The sequence below is a fragment of the Henckelia pumila genome, chromosome 1 (genome assembly GCF_033568475.1).
Source record: "Henckelia pumila isolate YLH828 chromosome 1, ASM3356847v2, whole genome shotgun sequence".
Taxonomy (NCBI): Eukaryota; Viridiplantae; Streptophyta; class Magnoliopsida; order Lamiales; family Gesneriaceae; genus Henckelia; species Henckelia pumila.
The window spans coordinates 46,038,838-46,059,151 of NC_133120.1; the positions used below are offsets into that span (position 1 = coordinate 46,038,838).

Below are 20,314 nucleotides of genomic sequence, written 5' to 3' on the forward strand. Positions count from 1 at the left end.
ACACCGCGATTAATGCACTAATGAAACGATTTTCCATTAAAATAATTTTGGCACATATGACCCTTAAATTGCTGCACGGAACAACTTTCCGCCATATTGTCTGAGAATTAAGTTGCTTCGAAAGCAAGCTCTTATCAAAGTTGACGGTCGGGACAGGTCGAACGGAGTCGCAAACTGGTCGTCTCGACCCAGAATACAAGCCTCAAAAGCTTGGACCGGTAATTCAACCTTCACTTGCATATCTTGTTCATAAATCAAGAAAAAACAATTACTTTGACACAAGCTTCCAGCATAATCTTTATTACTGTTGCTACACGTACATTGATTGTCAATTTCCCTATCGAGCAAGATATCTATGTACTAATTTACATACCGAAACAAGAGAAAAACGATGGCACACATACGTAGGGACCAAGAACATATGTAAACTCACACAAAGACCCTGGCTCCAGACCCAACTGCCGGAGCACCGCACTCGACCTCCTTGAGCACTGTCTGAAGCCCCCGTCCCCCACCGTTGGCCATCCGATCTATTCCGCCGTCGGGGCCCTTCATGTAGGCCCTATTCTCCCTCTCCATCGCAAATGATACATTGTAACGCTTCTCAACATCTGCATCAATGGGGTATGAGTTGCCCTCGTGCAACCACTTGAATAATCGAATTGCCCGAGTCAAAATGTATAAGAAGGCCAAATGTATTCAACGTGAAACTAATTAACAAAAGGTCGAGTTCAGAAGACCAGCCATCAGACATGTATCTTGAGGTGCATCTCAGGAGTGACTCGAAGCCCATACTCTCAACTCTCAAGAGGACTCAAGTTATATATATATACACCAAAAAATCAAATACCTTAAAAATATTTAACACCTCGGGTACAAAATGATATATAAACAAAAGTATAAAGAGAATAAAAAAGATTCTCTAAGCATTGACTTAATATTAAATGACCAAAAACATTGAGAAATCAAAACATGCTATATAATTGCAATATTTAATATTTAGATATAATAATATTTAAGTTAGCATTTATAATTAACAAATAACTAAATAACTAAAATTTCCACACCGCTAATTTGTGTCATATTAATTTATTATTTTATCTTATATTTGAATTTTCAAACTATTATCTAATATATATAATATTTTTGTAATAAGTTAAAGTACTATGATTTTAAGCTTATTATATGTTATTACTTCATCGTTTTTTATAAGAATTAGCCAGAACAGTAAAATACTTAAATATATTTAATATGTCTATTTATTAATTTATCGCACAATTTATTTGCAATAAAACCTTCAAAAATTATATCAAATTGAATTTTCATTAATTTTTTACAGTTAAACAATATTTTAAAAAAATAAATGTCAATTAATCCACTATAATAGTAACATGATATATATGATAACAAACAACGTTTTCCCATAAAAACTTTTAATGAAAAAATAATGACATAATAACAAATATCACTAAACTTACTATTATTGTTGTTATTATTATACGTAAAACAAATAAACGATTTTCATGTAAAGTAATGAATTAATAACAAAAATTCTAAATCCACTAAGTCTTATTATCATTATTTATTAATTTAATCTTTTTTTTATTTTTTAAATTTTGTGTAGGTCTCTCCTATTACATTTATTCGTAAGATGGGTCGACCTGATCTGTATATAGATTGAAATCAATACTTTGATATAACAAGTCATATTTGTTATGGGTTAGAACAAGATCTGTCGGACCGAACGCTTGCATTTTACCAAAACTATAGCTTATGATAATTGTGCAACTCAAATCTTTTAAACCGCACAACAGCCCAAACGTTATGGTTCAATCCTCTACCCAAGAAGAATAATTATTGTACCCCAACAATCTCCCCCCAATAATTGTAGTCTTTGTAATAAATGAAAATCGAACTAATTACCTTCACTTTAATACCAATTGTATAACCAAGTGTTTGTCGTTTTACCAAAAGCTATAACGGATGGTAATTGTACAACTCAAATATTTTAAACTCACAACAGCCCAAAAGTCGTGGTTCGATTGCTCTACCCAGCAAAGACAATTATTGTACCCCAACTAGATCATTCTCACCAAACAATATTCTATATAATTTTTGCTATAAGTATTTATTTATTTTTTAAAAATTTAATATAATTTGTCTGTTACAATATTAATCTATTCCTTGATTTAATATTATAACAAAATTTTATATTGGAATATTGAAAATAAATTAATGAAATGAAAAAAAATCATATAATAACAAATGAAATTTATGTATAACACATTTTGTGACAATTTGACACAATTAGTAGTATGGAGTAAAGTGAAAGTTATAAAATTAAATAAACTTCATTTAAATGAAAGTCATATATGATAAATTATTACACCTAATTGTTTTGTATGTTTTTTTTCCATTTGTCCCTTTCTTTTTCTTTTTTTAATTTATAATTTTACTTATATATATAACCCTCATTATTATTTCATTTATATAGAATAAAAATGTATACCTAGATAATATTGAGATAATTTTGGTACTGAGAATTCTTTTAAAATATTAATATAGTTTTGGTACTGAGAATTAGTAAAAGAAAGAATTTATTGTTTAACAAATAAATTTTTGTTTATGAACTTTCATTAATATTCTTATGCTTTCATGGATTATGTCCAATTCTACTTTTTGTTTACTTATCAGAATGCAAAGTCTCATGTTATTTTTAAGAAAATAACATAAATAATTTATGAATTGTTTATTTTATTGTCAATTTGACTAGTTTCGCTAATAAAATGAATACCAAATTATACAAAGGAAACATGCATATTAATTTACAAATGCAGTTCAAAATTTTAAATTATATATTTTATAGTTACAATATGTAGAAATAATTCTTTTTGGGTAGATATAGTCGATGATCAACTACAATAAGATATTTTTTGTAGAAAAAATGATAAAAGAAAACAAAGAAAAGCAAGATCAACTCAGAGTTGGACTTAATATATCAATAAATATTTTCGCAATAATAGTAATAAAATAATGATGAAAAAAACGAATAGAAATTTTACAGTCGTAACAAGAAAATAAAAAAATAATGGTAAAGAATTTGATTAACTATAAACGAACGATAATAAAAAGTTATTCAAGCTCCTATTACGAACAATAAACAAATTGAATAGAGAAAATAATTTTAATACTATCGAAGCTATTTAACATGAAAAAATGAGTTAAAAAAGTCGTGCACCTCCAAATATTCATGGCCACGTAATTCAAAAAAACTGGTAAAAATATTAGGACATTCTTAATTTAAAATGATTCACGGAGAGAGAGATGTTTTTGAAAACATTTTAAAAAAATGGTGACTTGTTATTTTGAAGGACCAAATTATTACTTCCGAAATCTCAGGTACAACAGACAACATTCATTAGTGCACCTCCAAATATTCATGGCCACATAATTAAAAAAAACCGTACTCCGATCCTAATTCCTAATTCGCGGGGTACTTAAAGTTAAAATTGGCCGACATGAATTGCAACAAAATTTACAATAAGAAGCCCACCAACAAAGAAAATGTCTCTCTCTCTCTTTTGCCAGCATGTCTCCACCTAAGAATGTGGTTTAGTACGAACTGGAAGCTAACTGATAACCGATGAAAGGGGGCATTATATATAAGTTAATTTCCAAGGCCTAAACGCAGAGAGGATGTAACTTACAATCAACCTAAAAAAAATACAATCTCTCATTTGATGGGGACCGGATTTCCTCAAAATAGATCCCACATAAAACATCATATTGAACTATACATATACCGTAAGAAATATTCCATTAAACAGAGTCACATACCATTGCATGTTTGTCCACATCTACGGACTACTCCATGTAGCTAGAGACAAACCGAGTGATTTAATTACATAAATTATCTTTTCGTGAAATCCCGAGATCACTCTAAACCCTAGTAACTATTAACTTTCCGCATTTTCACATGTTTAGCACCATACCCCTAATAACACAGCACAAATACAGAATATGATGTTTGCGTTCAAGTTTTGAACACATGACAATGTGTGATTAAGCATAAGACCTGAAAACCCACCCAAAGTTGATAATAAGGTGTTTCAAATAAAAAGAAAACCCAAAGTTAATACTATCTTTTTATAATTTTTTTAGGTGGAATGGTAGATGCCATTAATTAACCCTGACCAAATGACATTCGACATCATATATATATAGATCTATTTTATTTTTCAACTAACATATGATCGATCGATCTATCTTTGAAACATTTAATTAACATGGAACACACAATCAATCAACACAAAATGAAAACTTTACAATACCTTGGGCAAGGTTGTCATTAAGCTGGCCATCTCTAGTAAGAGCCATCATAATTTGCGGGATTCCGAGAGGCAGATTGTCACCTCTATCCACTTGCCAAAAGTGCATCACCTTCCCATAAGTCTTGCACACGTTTTCCAAGTCTTGCCGCTGAACCGGACCGGGTACTGTGGGCATGAAAAGCACGCCACTCTTGACCTCGTACTCGTGGGAGTGCCACAGCCTCTTCTCATCGTCGGGCAGAGTCGAGAAAAGCTCATTCGACACCACATACTCCACACCGATCAGGCGGGCCTCGTCGCCTTCCCCGTCGTATATCAGACACTGCCTCACTTCCTCATTCAGGTGCCCGCAGAAATGGTGCGCCTCCACTTGCCGGGTCATGTCGTGCCCATAGAAATGGAATCTGCATGCACAAGATAATTAGGAGTGTAATTAAATTTTTGAGAAAAGAAATTATCTAAGCATGAAACGACAATATATATATATACCATCTCAAGAAAACGGCATGAAATAGAAATACAACCATAATTGTTAAATTGGTTAAAAGGGTTGCAGCAAAACACTTGGTATGAAACAAATTTGACCTGAAATTTCATATTTCAGCATCACTTCCATTTTACAAATCCATGGATTTCGATTCTTTTAAATTGTTAAAAACGATTTATCAAATCATAAATCTATACACTACTTATTTACACATTATTTATATAAATATAAGGAATTTCAAATGAATCCATTATTGAGTTGACTTGAAATCTATCCTAAATATAACATGAAATATTATATAAACATGAAAAGGAGCAGATTCAAAATTTATGTTGCTACTTTTATATACAAAAAAAAAAAAAAAAAAATCATTTGAAAATATTTGAAATTCATGGATTTAAAATCCTTCTATCCAATTAGAACCTAAATGATTTGGAGTTTAGTCTTATAAAAATTACCACTTGAACACACGTGATTTAGAACGGAATAATAATGTGAATATCTAAAACAAAACAAATTAAAAGGGTGGGTTGCAGAAAAACATGAAAGAAATTTGACCTGAAATTTCATATTTCAGCAACACTTCCATTTTACTAAAATTCAGTAAATGATTTGGAGTTTAGTCTTATATATAAGAATTACCACAACGTACAGAATAATAATTATTAAATATAAAACAAATTAAGGCCGGATTTGAGTGGAGTGGGACTAACGCGCAGAGGTGCTGGTGGATTTTGTTGACGGGGCCAAAGCCTTGAATGGCGGCGGTGGCCTTCTCGAGAAGGGAAGTTGAAGTCTGCGTGGGCTCGCCGGGGACTTGGGGATGTGCGGAAATCTTCTCTCCTTCCATCTTTTAATTTGTTCTGTTCTATGATTAATTATGATCATTTTTTTTTTTATATAAGAAGATGATAAAATTCACAGACCAACTGACGCGTGGGGACACATGGCGGATGGGATTCTCGTGAGGTGTTTTTGTCCTATGACGACCGACTTTCTTTGAGGGGGTATTGCATTGCATTTTGTTACCGATAAATTTTATATTGTAGTATTATTTTTACCTGAAAAACAATACTTATGGTTATACCAAAAATTATGTGTAGAAAAAGTTTAATTAGCTATTCTTATGGTTATACCAAAAATTACGTGTAGAAAAAGTTTACATGAATACGAAGCTCACAAACTATTTCATATTCATTTCACCGTGAAACATTTAACCTCCCTCCTAATTAGAAGGGTCAAAATAAGATACATTTGTCAGGTTGGCTTATCCCGTCATACCCAGCTTCAACCCATCATATAAAATAAATGGATTGTACTGGTAATTTTCAATCTTACTAAACAGTGGACCGGCTCACCCCATCCCTCCTACCTGTGGATTGTGGCGGGTTTCGGGTTACCCGTCAAAACCCGTTAAATTACGCGTCAAATTATACATAAGCCCACTCCCGCCACCTAAAATAAGTGTGTTGAATTGGTGTTTTCAAAACCAACCTAAAAGGTAGGTCAGCCCCCGTTCCACCTAATGATGGGTTACAACGAATGGTGTCACTAACTTGTTTTGACAGGCTCCCAACTCAAGACACCCCCTACACACATACATACACATATATAAGAGGGACAGCTGCAGGTACACCAGTATACCTAGCCAAGCTGCACTATAAAAGGTTCAACAGAGGATTCAAAACCAGGGATATGAATTTTAAAAAATGCAGGACACATACAGATTTTCTTTGACAATGTAGGAAACAAAATAGATGAAGAAAGAAAAGAAGTGTTGATCACTAAAGTGCATAAAATGGTGGAAGAAAAACCAAATAATATATCTGTGTGTCGGAAACTCATTAGTCTTCAGAAATAAGATTTCTATGCTAAACTCGTCTTTATTTGAAGAAATATAACATTGTGTAAAGAGTAGTAAAATTAATATATTGTTCAATCCTTGCATGAAACAGACAGGGAAAGGGTAGCTAGAAGCCCACTTATTGGTATTCTTCAACTTCCTGCAAAAAGACTTTAAGAAACTGTCTCATAACAGCCCCAACCGCCACCACCAGGAGTTAAAATCTGGAGAATTTCCCCAGCTTGGACCTCAACTGTGTTTTTCCCTCCAAGATAAACCTTCCGCTTGTCTTTCGTGACAAGATAATTTGCCCCACGAGCTCCGTCTTTCCCTCCTTTCAGTCCCCTCGGGGCATGTACACGCCTTTCTGAAAGAATGCTCACAACAACGGAGCGTCGGAATTCTATCTCCCGAACAATTCCATCACCTCCTCGATGAAATCCTGCACCACCACTACCCTCCCTCAATCCAAATCTATGAAGTAAAACTGGATATCTTTGCTCAAAAATCTCCGGATCAGTCATACGAGTGTTAGTCATGTGGCACTGGACTCCACTGGTACCGTCCCACATTGGACCAGCCCCACTTCCACCACCAATAGTCTCGTAGTAGCCAAAAGTATTGTCCCCAAAGGTTAAGTTATTCATGCAACCCTGAGAGCAAGCACAAGCTTGAAAGGCAGTAAGAATCACATCGGTTATCCTTTGAGAAGTTAATACGTTACCTCCTACAACTGCTGCCTTATCACTTGGCGATAGAAAAGAACCAAGAGGAATGTATATCTTTACAGGAGCTAAGCACCCTTGATTGAGAGGGATATCAACATCCACCAAACTGCGTAGACAGTAAATGACAGCTGCAGTTGTTACCGCCTCCGGAGCATTCCAATTTCCATAAACTTCTGGGCTTGTCCCAGAGAAATCAAAACTCGCTTCTCCTTTCTTGGGATCAATCGTTAGTTTCAAATGTATGACAGATCCGTCATCCATTAAGTCCTCTTCTTCGATGATCACTGAATCACCATCTTGAACGTTGTCCGAGTTGGAGGAAACTCTAGCTGCAACAGACTTGAGCATTTCTCTGACTGCTCCTTCTGCATTAACCTGCACGTGGTTCATGTAAGACTGGACAGTTTCCAAACCATATTGCTGGATAAGCTCCTTAATAAGAGAAATCCCTCTTTGATTTGCAGCTACTTGCGCATGGAGATCTGATAGATTATCTTGAAGCCTCCGTGTTCCTGGGATATTATGAGCCGACTCACCGAAAGATGGAGATAGGAGAAGTTTACTAATCCCTTCTTCTTGAAAGCGTCCCTTTTCAACAAGCTTGAATGCTTTTATCGCAGCTCCTTCTTCCCATATCGATTTCGAGAATGGTGGCATACTTCCTGGTGTAATCCCTCCAATTTCAGCATGGTGCCCTCTACTTGCGACAAAAAAGACGAGCTTTCCCTTGTCAAATACGGGTGTAACAACAGTTATATCTGGCAGATGGCTACCACCAGCACAAGGGTGATTGGTAACCAAAACATCTCCTTCATTTAAATTGTTGCCCCAGTACTTCAGCTGCCACTTGACTGTGCTGGACATAGCTCCTAAATGAACAGGAACATGAGGAGCATTTGCTACTAACCCACTATCAGGACCAAACAAGGCACAAGAAAAATCCAGTCTTTCTTTAATATTAGTTGATATCGATGTTCTCTGCAGGGTGCGCCCCATTTGTTCAGCTATTCCCATGAATCGGTGATTGAAGATTGAGAGTTGGACAACATCAGCTACGTCTTTGGCTACCTCCACAACATTAGAAACTGACTCAATTTCAACCTTGATGTTACCGTATTCTGTGATAACAGCTTTGCAACCTGGTTCAACAATCACAGTGCTATTACCGTTCATGATTATTGCTGGACCAGGAATGACATGGCCAAATGCCAGGTCTTCCAGTCTGAATAGTGGTGTATTGTGCCAACCATTACCCAAGTAAACCTTGTAGTAAGCTTCTATTTTTGCGGCCCCTGAAGCAGGCTCTAGGGATTGGAGTTTAAGTATGTTAGTAACTCCAATACCACGAACTCTCACATCACATATCAGGATATTTCTGTTTTCAAGTTTAAATCCATATTCTTGTTGAAATAACTTCACAAATTCAACTGCATAATCTCCTCTAGAGCCATCTTCCTTTAACGGACTTTTCACCATAATAGCAGTGTCTGTTCCCTCATATCTTAGATTTAAATATGTTTCTGTAGTAATATTTTCCTGTCTAAAGCCTTGGATTTTCAGACTCTCCTTTACATGCTTCAACAGAGTTGCTTCTCTGTCAAACACAACTGACACTGACTCGGGACCATAAACAGCAGAATATGGCTCCTGTGCCTCTTCCACAACATCTGCCATTCCCATCCCATATGCACTTAAAATCCCACAAAATCTGTGAATTAGTACTTCTTTCATGCCCAATGATCTAGCAATAGCACAGGCATGTTGAGGGCCAGCACCTCCAAAGCATGCAAGTGCATGGTTCCTTGTCTCATGGCCCTTCATTTCAGTCAATTGTCGAATAGGACGACACATGGTCTCATTGGCAACATTTATAAATCCCTGGGCGATTTCTTCTACAGTCATATCTGTCGCTCCAGGATCTTGGCTTTGTCTGTAGGCATTGATTTGCTTTGAAAGTTTCTCAAATTCACATATAGTTGCGTTGAGGTCCAGAGGCTGATCTTCATTCGGGCCAAATATTGATGGGAAGTGATCTGGAATTACATATCCCAGGACAAGATTTGCATCAGTGACCGCCAGTTCCCCTCCCTTACGATAACAAACTGGTCCTGGATGGGCACCTACTGATTCTGGTCCCACCCTGAAAGCTCCAAATTGGAATTTTAACTTTGATCCACCGCCAGCAGCAACAGTGTTTATCTCAAGCTGAGGCGCTTGAATTATTGCACCTGCCAGTTGGGTTTCTATAACTTGTTCGTAGCTTCCAGCATACCGGCTCACATCAGTAGATGTACCACCCATATCAAAACCAATAAGGGGCTTACTTGTTTCAACCCCGAAAAGGGTTTGTGAATATCCAACAACCCCACCTGCAGGACCAGATAAAACTGCCTTGTGACCTGAAAATCTACTTTCTGGGGCCAGTCCGCCGTCTGATTGCATGAACAAGACATTTATTTTTTCTTGACCTTCATCAAACTTTGAAATAAATCCAGACAAATATTCTTTAATAACTGGAGTCAGGTAAGCGTCCACACATGCTGTGAAACCCCGAGGAACAACTCGAACCATAGGAGTCAAAGCCGATGACAGCGAAACATGCCTGAACCCCAAACTCATTGCCAATTTTTCGACAAATGTTTCATGGTGTGGATATGTGTATGAATGCATCAAAACCACTGCTAAGCAGCTAACACCTCTTTCTAGCAGACCTTTAAGCAAAGGCTTGACAACTTCCTCATCAGGGGGCTTCACAACCCTGAAAAGCTCACCAGAAACACCCTGAACAATTGATCCAGAAGAATCAGATTTTACTTTCTCCTCATCAAGAACAAGTTCGACTCTTTCATCAATTTCCAATACTTCTTCATAAAGATTTGATGGTTTTGATACAGTAAGATCGAAGATACTAGGCCTGGCCTGGTTGCCAATCTGCAGAAGATCCCTGAATCCCCGAGTCACACACAGTGCAATTCTTTCCCCTTTCCTCTCTAATAACGCATTTGTCGCCACAGTGGTTCCCATCCTTATCCATTCAATCTTATCAGTGGGGACTTTAGCACTTCGAGGTATTTTTTCTCCACTAAATTCTTCAAGAATCCTCCTAATTCCTTCCACTGGAGCATCATCATAATTAGCCGGATCTACAGATAACAGTTTCATGACTCGTCCTTCAGATTGACCAGGAATTTCAGCATAGACATCAGTGAAAGTGCCTCCTCTGTCGATGCAAAATCTAAGCTTTCCTTCATCAGTGCTTCCCATTAGTATCACCTAAGCTTGCCAAATGTTGTTTGTGAAATATAGTTCAGATATATCTCGGGAAGAATTTCGAATATTGAAACCTGTCAAAATATTGTAATTAGAAACAACGACGATGAGAATCCTAAGCCCAAAATAAACACTAGAAGGCACAAGCCCATTAAGAATGCACTTGGTATGAGGGAATATTATAGGGCAAGGAGTGAATGAGTTAGTTAGGAGTGATTTTGATATCATCGTGTTTATTTTTGTACTAGCATTGCTAGGCAATATTGAGAAAGTTCTCTGGGGATTTGATAGCAATATCAAGTATATTTCTCATTTTTCTTCCTTACTATTTTATTGTGTGTTTTTGGGAAGATACAATCTGTAAGACCCGAAAAGATTAAGTTATTTAATTATGAAATTTGAGATTTAAATTCTGTAATTGGGAAAATATGAATTGGAGTATTATAAAAATTAGAGATTTAATTTTTGAGTCGAAAATATTTAATTTGAGAATTTACGGATATTTGAGAATTAAATTCCGGGATTCTTAAATTAAAAGGATTAAATATTTGAATTGAATATTTGGGAATTTAAGATGGAAATTCCATGTTCCGGGAATTGAAGAGGATTTAATTCGGAGGTGAAACTCGAGCAGGACTGTTTTGCAAATATCGAAGTTTCGAGGGCTAAAATGCAATTTTTAATTTTAATCCGAGAATATCTAATTTGATAATTTTGAAGTTTAGATTTAAATTCTAATATTCTTAAATTATTTAGGATTGAAATTGAATTAAATAATTGACCGAGGACTAAATCGCAATTAATGAAGAGTTGAGGGACTAAAGTGTAATTTTCCTTGCAAGTGGGAAATCACACGTGTGTGATATACATATAATTGTGTAATTGAAGTATGAATCATCAGATTGCTGCAGCAAAAGTCGAGACCTTCGGCTCCAAAGTCCTCTTCTTCGTTTTTAAATTGTGATATCTTTTGATTCGGTCGTCCGATTTGAATTTCGAAGATAGTTCCGAAATCCTTGCGACGAGAGTTATGAATTGATGTAAGTATTTTGATGTTTACAGCATATTTCGACATTATAATGTTTGTGACATCAAAATTGAAGCATGAATTAGTGTTCTTGAGGTTATATGTGCTACCGTATCGAAGTCGAATTGAAGAAGGATATCGGCTTGAATGTTATATTATTTTCCAGCCTATGTTCGAAAATTTATGCTTCTGATATGCTGGTTTATTGATGATATATATACATGCTGATATGTGTGGGTTTAAGTGAAGAGGATTGATATATTTTGTTATATCGAAACCAGATCGAAGAACCAATGCCGTATGAACTTGTTATGAAATTTCAGAATTATTTTCGATCCTATACCTACTGATGTAGCTGGTATATGAAGTATTTTTGCTCGTTTGAGGTATATATGAAGTTTATTTGAATGATAGAGTTGATTGAAATGAGTTACGGTTGCCGAAGTTTAACCGATATGTCGTCGAGTCAAGAATTGGCAAGTGTTTGAGTATAGATTGATTGAGCTGGATATTATTTGAGTTCTTGCTGATATTCTTGGCTATATATGCTATGTTTTCAGATTGAAAACATGAGACTTCAAGTTAAGAAGACCAATGTCTAAACCGATTGACGAAAGAACAAGGGTTGTGAATTGTTAGCCTTGACGATTGAGTTGAAGTTTTGAATAGAAGTTTGATATGAGTTTGTTGTGTTGATTGTCCAGATTGGGAGCAACTCAATCACGACTGAACGACTAAGGTATAAGACGACATCGAGAGTTAGGGGTTTGAAACTCAAGGATGAAGCTCCTTGAGTTGTCCCGATAAACCACATACTTGTTGCTCTTTATTCTTGATTTAGAATTTAATGTTGTCGATCCATCTCAAATAATATTTTGAAAACTCATATGTATATTTAATGAGTAAGAGGTATTTTTTTAAAAAAATTTCTTATCATGATTTTCATCTACCAATTAAACGACACTAACAACATAATTATTGATAAAAAATATGCTACTTTTGGAATAATTTAACGTGAAGAATTCAGTATTATTCATTTTATTACACATAACTTTGAAATGTGAGTATAAATTTTGATAGACATCGTCATCTTGATCCAAATTCATATATATATATATATATATATATATATAAACACACACACACTTAATGAGTAAGGGTAACATTCGGTTAATTCGATCAAAAACCAAATCGAATTGACCGAAATCAAATTAACCGAATTATTATAGACTAACCCAATCGAACCGAATTTGTGCTAAAATCGATTTAATCGAACCAAATTAAAATCGATTAAATCGGTCGGTGACCGAATTAACCAATTTTTTTACATAATAAAATTAAAAATACAAAAAATTATAAAATTAATGATCGAAGTATGATATGTTAATCATAATAAAACACATTAAGCTTTAAAAAAAATTTAAATAACAAAACACATTTAAAAAATATTATAAATTATATGTGAAGCCTAATAAAAAAATTCCAAATTTAATAATTTTTAATTCCAAAATTTCCAAACACTATAACCGAATTCTCGAATTAACCGAACCGAATTTCCGAATTCCTTCGGTTATTTCGGTTTGACCGAAATAATGCTCACCCCTAAGTGAGGGATATGAAACAACTTTATACCAAAATTTTAATCTACCAATTAAACGACACTAACACAAATTCATTATTATTTTTTGACAGAAACAAAATTCATTATTATTCATTTTAAATTGGTACATAACCTGGATTTGAGTAAATGATACCAACAAAATCATTATAATTTCAGTATAATGTAAATGCAAATCAGTATTATTCGTTTTAAATTATGTATATAACAAGATTGGAGTATAAATTACGATGGACATCATACTTATTTTTATATTCGATGGGTTTGATTTCGTGCTATTTCTTTTGGATTTAATAAAGAGGAATCAATTTTTAAAATAATAGGAAATAATAGAAGAGAGAATAGAAATTAGATGGAAGAAAAAAACGAGGGGTTCATGTGCAATTCACATTGGTGGTCAAGGGCATTTGGGTCTTTTGACTAGATCATGGAGTTAATAAAAATAAATGGTCTCAATCAAGGAGTGGAAACAAATGTTTCATTACATGGGTACTTAACACCAATTTCAATTTACATTTAGGGATTTTTGAGCATTTTACTCTTCTTGTTATTTAGTATATCATAATCATATCACAATTCATCACAAATAAATTCAATAATATCGTCTTCCAAGTTCCAGTGATGTGTTACAACTTATACAATGAAATATTAATAAATTAATTTTGTTAAAAATCATTTTGATATATAAATTAAAATAAAGGAGTAAAAATTAATCTGATACACGAACTATTGGTTAAATGTTAAATTGGTCCATGAACATTTTTTAATGGCTTAATTAGTACATGTCCGCCAAATTTCGATCAATTTCCCGTGATATTTATGTAAAATGTCCAATTTGCCCTTTATTACAAAAAATACACATGCTAATTTTAATGTTAAATAGATATATTTGTATATTACATTTTAGATATAAAAATTGATTTGATTAAAATTTTTATTTGTAAATAATATTTATTATATTAGATATATTAAATAAATTATATATTTCAACGAAATGAATTAGATAAATTATATTAAGACATACAATATCTAAATAATTATAAATAAATAAATTGTTACCAAAGAAAATAAATTAATATTTTTTAACTAAAATTATGATTTTATATACATAATTTTCTCATTAATATTTTGAAAAAAATATTAAATAAATAGTGATTGTGATAAAATATTTTTGAATATTTTAACTATGTAAAAATTTATTAAATATATTATTTTAATAAAAATATTACGTAAAATATACTAAAAATTAATTTAATTTTTCAAATTATATTTATAATAAAAACTCTTCAAAACACCAATTAAACTCTATCATAACGTGCCACATGTTTTTTAATCAACAAAAAAATTGAAAGTTTATTTAAACAATAATTTTATTAGAGAACATGACTAAGAATAAATTGAAAATCGTTCTTGGTTTTTCTAACGAACAAAAACGATGAAGTTGATTTTAAAACAAAATAATATTATTGTTCTAATTAATTTGTATTATCAAAAGACAATTATACCATTTTCTTCATCATTATAATTTGGTCAAAATCCATTAGATATATACCAATTAAACCATTAACAAAAGTACGTGTATCAACTTGACATTTAACCAATAGTTTATTTATCAAATTAATTTTTATTCTAAAATAAAATAATTTCTTTATTTATACGGCATTGGAATTCAAAGATGCTATTTATGGTAAATCAAATCGAAATTATTATGATTAATAATTATTTTAATACTAATAAAATGTCAAAATCATCAGCCGAAAGACGGTAAAAGTTTCAAACTCAGTCTTAAAACATTGCCATCAACACACATCACCCCCTTCTCTCTCTCTCTCCCACCCCCAGCGACGCCACCATGTTCGAATCCGAGGAGTACGAGAATAAGCCCGTCGAGGTGCGGGCCACGGAGGCTTTGGGCCAGGGATTCGACCTCGCAAGTGACTTCAGACTCAAGTTTGTCAAACGGTGTCCCCAGGGTGGTAGATTGGTTGTTTTGGATGAAATGACGAGACGTGATGTCGTTGTGCCGGGACTCGGCGGCGGAGTCACGATTCCCGGAGTTTCGGAGTGCATCCGTGTCGATAAAGGAGATCACATAAGGTTTAAGTCTGATGTTCTCCAGTTTAATCAGGTTATTGGTTTTTCTGAATTTTATGCGTCTGTATGAGTTCGTGGGATTGCTTTTTCTTTTGTTTTTTTTTCCGGATAATCTTTTGCAATTTGCTGTGACTTTATTAGCTGCTTGAAAGAATCGATCGAATAATCTGTTAATTAACTGTTGGTGTTGGATAGGTGTTTTGATCCCACGTTTCGTCGTAGGGGCTGACTAATAAACGTGAGCAACTCTCTTGTGCTGAAAGGGAGGGTAGTCTTTGGGGTTGCTCTATTGACTATGTGCTCTTGTGTTGAAAGCTCAAGCAGCTAGACACCAAAACTGATATCTGATCAATATCAGTAATATGTTACATGTTTTTGTAACAGACTATATTTAATTACATATATCAAATACTAATAAGTTGGTGGAAGTCCTTTATCCGCTTCAAATTTGGTGTGTTGGAAGTGCTTTTTAAGGGTGAGAGTAGTAAATTTTGTAGCAGGGTGAAACCAGCTTGTGTGTGTATTTCGTAGTCCCTAGAAATGATTAATTTTCTTTTCACATACGAACACACACATATATATATGGTGTTACGAAGAATAGAGTGAACTAAATATTGGGCGTATGAGCGAGTCATCCAAACAAAAGTTGTATTGTCATATTTAGCTGGAGTTGTCGAAGAACAAATGGGCAAGGAAGTTCATTTAATAAATTTAAAATGTACAAGTGAAGGATGAGGCATCATTCTAATTCATCTTATGGTAAACAGATTAACACCCAACTGAATATGTAATCTCGGCATGAATAGATTCCACTGTCAAATACTTGAGCTAGTATAGGTTCACATGAGATTGATTAAGAAAGAATGAATTGTTTTCTGTGTGAGCCTGAATTCATTGATTTATAGATCAGTTGGCATGTAATGCCCCTGGAGAACAAAGGGGAAAAAAGAATCGCCACTGGAAGGGTTTTTTCTGACATATTATTTTCAGTTGTCTGTTTGTAAAGATTTTGAAGTCCTTTTAGCTAAGAAAAATTGTTTCTATTGAAGATGTCGGAGCTACTTAATCAGAAGTCGTCAGTCCAGGGAAAAGTTCCGTCCGGATATCTTAATTCTATTTTTGATTTAACCGGAGCCTGGTTGAATGATGCTGAGGATGCTAAATACCTAGCTTTTGATGGTTATTTCATTTCACTTTTCTGTTTGCACCTTAATGCAACCCAGTTAGTTCTTCACGACCATGTGAAGAAGTCCGTTCCATCTCACTGGAATCCAGCTGCATTATCCAGGTCAAGCTAACATTCTTCTCTCTTTTTGAAATGTTGAGGAATTTTAGGTTGATAGCCGGTATGAGCATGGGGTAGTTAACAATATTTCTTTTTCTTTTAAAAAATAAACCTCCCATGTGTATTTGAATACACTCAAATACACTTGGGGAGGTTATTTTTAAAAAATAAAGTTTGACGAAGGCTATTCCCCCTAAGTAGTGTTGTATTTTTCATGTAGAGTATGGCATGCTAAAATGAGTCTCCAGTGAAGGGATTTTTCTTGATATAGTTTTCTTTCTTCTTTACAACCCTCTCCCAGTGCTTCCCCTTGCATTCATGTTCTAGATTCAGTTAGGCGTATGTTTCCAACATTCCTAAGTGTCCCTGAGAACCATACCATCTATTGTCATATTCTATTTTGTATGATGCTGATTGATATTTATTGGCCAGATTTATTGAGACCTATGGAACACATATAGTTGTGGAATTGGCAGTCGGGGGCCAGGATTTACTTTGTGTTAAACAGAGGTCATCTTCTCTAATTCCTTCAGCTGAACTCAAAGGATATTTGGAGGAACTTGGCGATTGTCTGTTCTCTGATACTAATAGTCCTATTCTAGAGAGGAAGGCAAAGGATAACCCAAAGAAGGTTGGTACCTGTTTGCGTGTGCATACTCTTGTACATGTGCCCATTTGTATTCTTTTTGTTGATTCTCGTCAGACAATAATAAGACTATTGAGTTCTCGAAATGTTTATATTCTGGAGGTTCCGGAGGTATTTACTCGCATGCTACAGACACATACCATGCAGTTTACCAGCATTACAGAAACATCAAGCAAGGATGTAAGTTACCCTTATATTTACATATATTGATAAATAAATATTATTATTATAATTACTGTTGCCATTATGATAGTTGATTTGGAATTTAATTTGAATCAGGGACTCACACTTATATGGTCGAAAAGAGGTGGTGACATATTTGCTCAAAGTCATTCCCGGTGGCTCCAGACAATGGCAGCTAATCCAGAAGCCATTCTTTTCAAGTTTGTCCCCATTACCTCTCTACTGAATGGCATTCCTGGGAGTGGCTACCTTAGTCACGCCATTAACCTGTACTTACGATGTATGGTCTTCTGATTCTCTGATATATACATTTCTTTCTTTCATTATTACAAGGTTTTTATCAACACTTGTGCATCCATTTTTCCTCCGGCTTTAATTTTCATGGAAAACTGACGTTAATTTCTCTATGTAGACAAGCCAGCTATAGAAGATTTGCAGTATTTTTTGGAGTTTCAAGTCCCGAGACAGTGGGCACCTCTGTTCTGTGAGTTGCCCCTGAGGCATCAAAGAAGGAACACATCTATCCCTTCGTTGCAGTTCAGTTTCTTGGGTCCAAAGATTTATGTCAGCTCTACCCAGGTAGGTGTGAACTATAAATTTAAGAATAAAAATTTGGAGAAAGCAAATAATGTGATGTCTCACTGTTCTTGAGTTTAAATTTGGAGAAAGCGAATTATGTGATGTCATGAACTGAATTTACCTTGAGTAATGGCTCTTTTATATGAGAATCATGACTACTCTAATCTTCACATCCATGTTTCATTAATGGGTACCACTGTAACAGTATCGAAAGAAAGACGTGATAATGATACTTTAGCAGATGGTACGTATTTGCAGAAACTATGCTTTTTCACCTGGTTTTGTTATTTAGATGGTTGTTTTAATAAAATTGGTTATCGGAGGCAGGGGAGTGGCAGTCCTTAATGAACGAGATATTGTGATTTCATGTGAATCACGAGTTTTCTAAAAGTCACTGAACTGAATTTTTATATTCTCTATTAGTGATTGCAAAATCACACCTCTTGATAAAAAAAAAAAAAAAAAAAAAATCCTCATTTGAGCTCTATTGTAGGTTGAAAGTGAGAAAAAACCGGTGCTTGGCCTCCGCCTATACTTGGAAGGAAAGAAAAGCAATCGTCTGGCTGTTCATGTACAGCATCTTTCTAATCTTCCGGATATAATGACATTTGCCTCATCTACTTCGACCACACGGAAGCACCAGTGGCGAGGCTCTGATGACTATGAATTCTCCGACCAGTTCTTAGAACCAGTCCGGTGGAAGAAATTCTCAAATATATGCTCATCCATTGTTAAACACGATCCCACCTGGGCTCAGGGAGAATCCAGTGGCGTTTTCATCGTGACCGGAGCACAGCTCATAATAAAGGGCAAATGGCCTCGAAAAGTCCTCCACCTCCGTCTACTTTACACCCACTTACCAAACTGCACGATCCGTAAAACTGAGTGGGCATCGACACCCGAAGCATCTAGAAAGTCCAATTTCTTCACTAACCTGAGCACAACTTTCACATTCACTCAAAGGGCTGTGGCCGATGCCCCCAAGCAGCAAGCGGCAACCCTTAACTCCGGTGTCTACCCTGATGGTCCACCTGTGCCTATCCGATCCAGGAAACTGCTTAAATACGTCGATACCACCGAAGTTGCACGAGGCGCGTATGATGTCCCGGGACATTGGTTAGTGACTGCCGCTAAGTTGGTGGTTGAAGGTGGAAAAATAGGTTTGCATGTGAAGTTTGCTTTGTTAGATTACTTACAAGAACAGTAGTTTCCTTTTGTATGTGCCATTTCTTTTTAGGTATGTTCATATTATTTTTAAACCCACGTTTGTAAATCTTACGCTCGTTATGCTTTAAGGGAGTGTTTGCAATCACTAAAAAAAGTGATTGTTAGCTTTTTGCTTAAAAAAATCATTTTTGTGTGTTTCTTAAACCTAGATTGTGTGTTAGCTTATGCCTAACTTAATTGAAATCTAAAATCTAGTCATGTGGTGATTTTGATTCTCCAAAAGTGATTCTAATAAGAAGGTCATTATTAAAATCACTCTAATAACTTATTTATCAAATACTACCCAACTTTGATTTTTAGATTTTCAAATATGTTTTCAAACACTACCAACTTTTGATTTTTTTTAACTTTTTTATAATTTATGAATTAATCACATCCATAAAAAGCACAATCTATTGCAAACACTCTCTAAATGATTCCTTGAAGACGCGATTCTACACTTCAACGTAACTTTTAACATTAATATTTTGAGTCTCATCATACCAAGGGAAAAGAGACTCTATTTAATTATATCTATGATGTTTGTCTTCTCTAAAAAAAATTGATTTTTATAGACTTTTCATTTAGAGAAATCAAGTCCCAAATTTTGTTACTTCAATTAAAATCTGAAACCTAGTTTCATTTGATTTTAATTCTTAGAAATTGATTGTGAAATTTTGATAAATAAATGAAAATTCTTGTGAATATTTTTATTCTCGATATTTTTTTCTAATCTAAAATTATTATTTGCTTTTATCTGATGACAAATATATTCTCTCCGATAAAGGTGTTTTTGTTATTTATTAAAAATCTAATATGAGGATTAACTTATTAATCGATAATTTTCTTTTTTTTTTTCCTACTTTTCACAATGTATATCGAAAGGATATAAGACTTGTCTTGCAAGAAATAAATTTTTTGATATTATTTTCCTTTTTTGATAAGATTGTATGTATTTGTTGGCAAACTATTATATAAGACCGTTTCACGGTACAAAATTTGTGAAACGAACTTTAA

General features: G+C 34.4%; 3 protein-coding genes across 3 annotated transcripts; 1 reads left to right on the forward strand and 2 right to left on the reverse strand.

Moving 5' to 3' along the window:
* Window positions 1-9: 9 nt before the first annotated feature.
* Window positions 10-5,694, reverse strand: LOC140879158 (oil body-associated protein 1A-like). Its single transcript, XM_073282823.1, has 3 exons — window positions 5,532-5,694; window positions 4,332-4,735; window positions 10-611 (listed from the first exon to the last, which is right to left on the reverse strand). The coding sequence occupies exons 1-3, from the start codon at window positions 5,666-5,668 to the stop codon at window positions 430-432; spliced, it is 723 nt and encodes a 240-aa protein (XP_073138924.1). The 5' UTR covers window positions 5,669-5,694; the 3' UTR covers window positions 10-429.
* A 901-nt stretch (window positions 5,695-6,595) lies between these two features.
* On the reverse strand, window positions 6,596-10,852 carry LOC140877815 (5-oxoprolinase 1). Its single transcript, XM_073281398.1, has one exon. It carries the CDS (start codon window positions 10,651-10,653, stop codon window positions 6,835-6,837), a length of 3,819 nt encoding a protein of 1,272 aa, XP_073137499.1. The 5' UTR covers window positions 10,654-10,852; the 3' UTR covers window positions 6,596-6,834.
* Window positions 10,853-15,081: 4,229 nt separating this feature from the next.
* LOC140892419 (MACPF domain-containing protein At4g24290-like) lies at window positions 15,082-19,403 on the forward strand. Its single transcript, XM_073301300.1, has 7 exons — window positions 15,082-15,432; window positions 16,448-16,686; window positions 17,116-17,314; window positions 17,432-17,509; window positions 17,609-17,792; window positions 17,925-18,091; window positions 18,585-19,403. Exons 1-7 carry the CDS (start codon window positions 15,157-15,159, stop codon window positions 19,296-19,298), a joined length of 1,857 nt encoding a protein of 618 aa, XP_073157401.1. The 5' UTR covers window positions 15,082-15,156; the 3' UTR covers window positions 19,299-19,403.
* The last annotated feature ends 911 nt before the right edge of the window (window positions 19,404-20,314 follow it).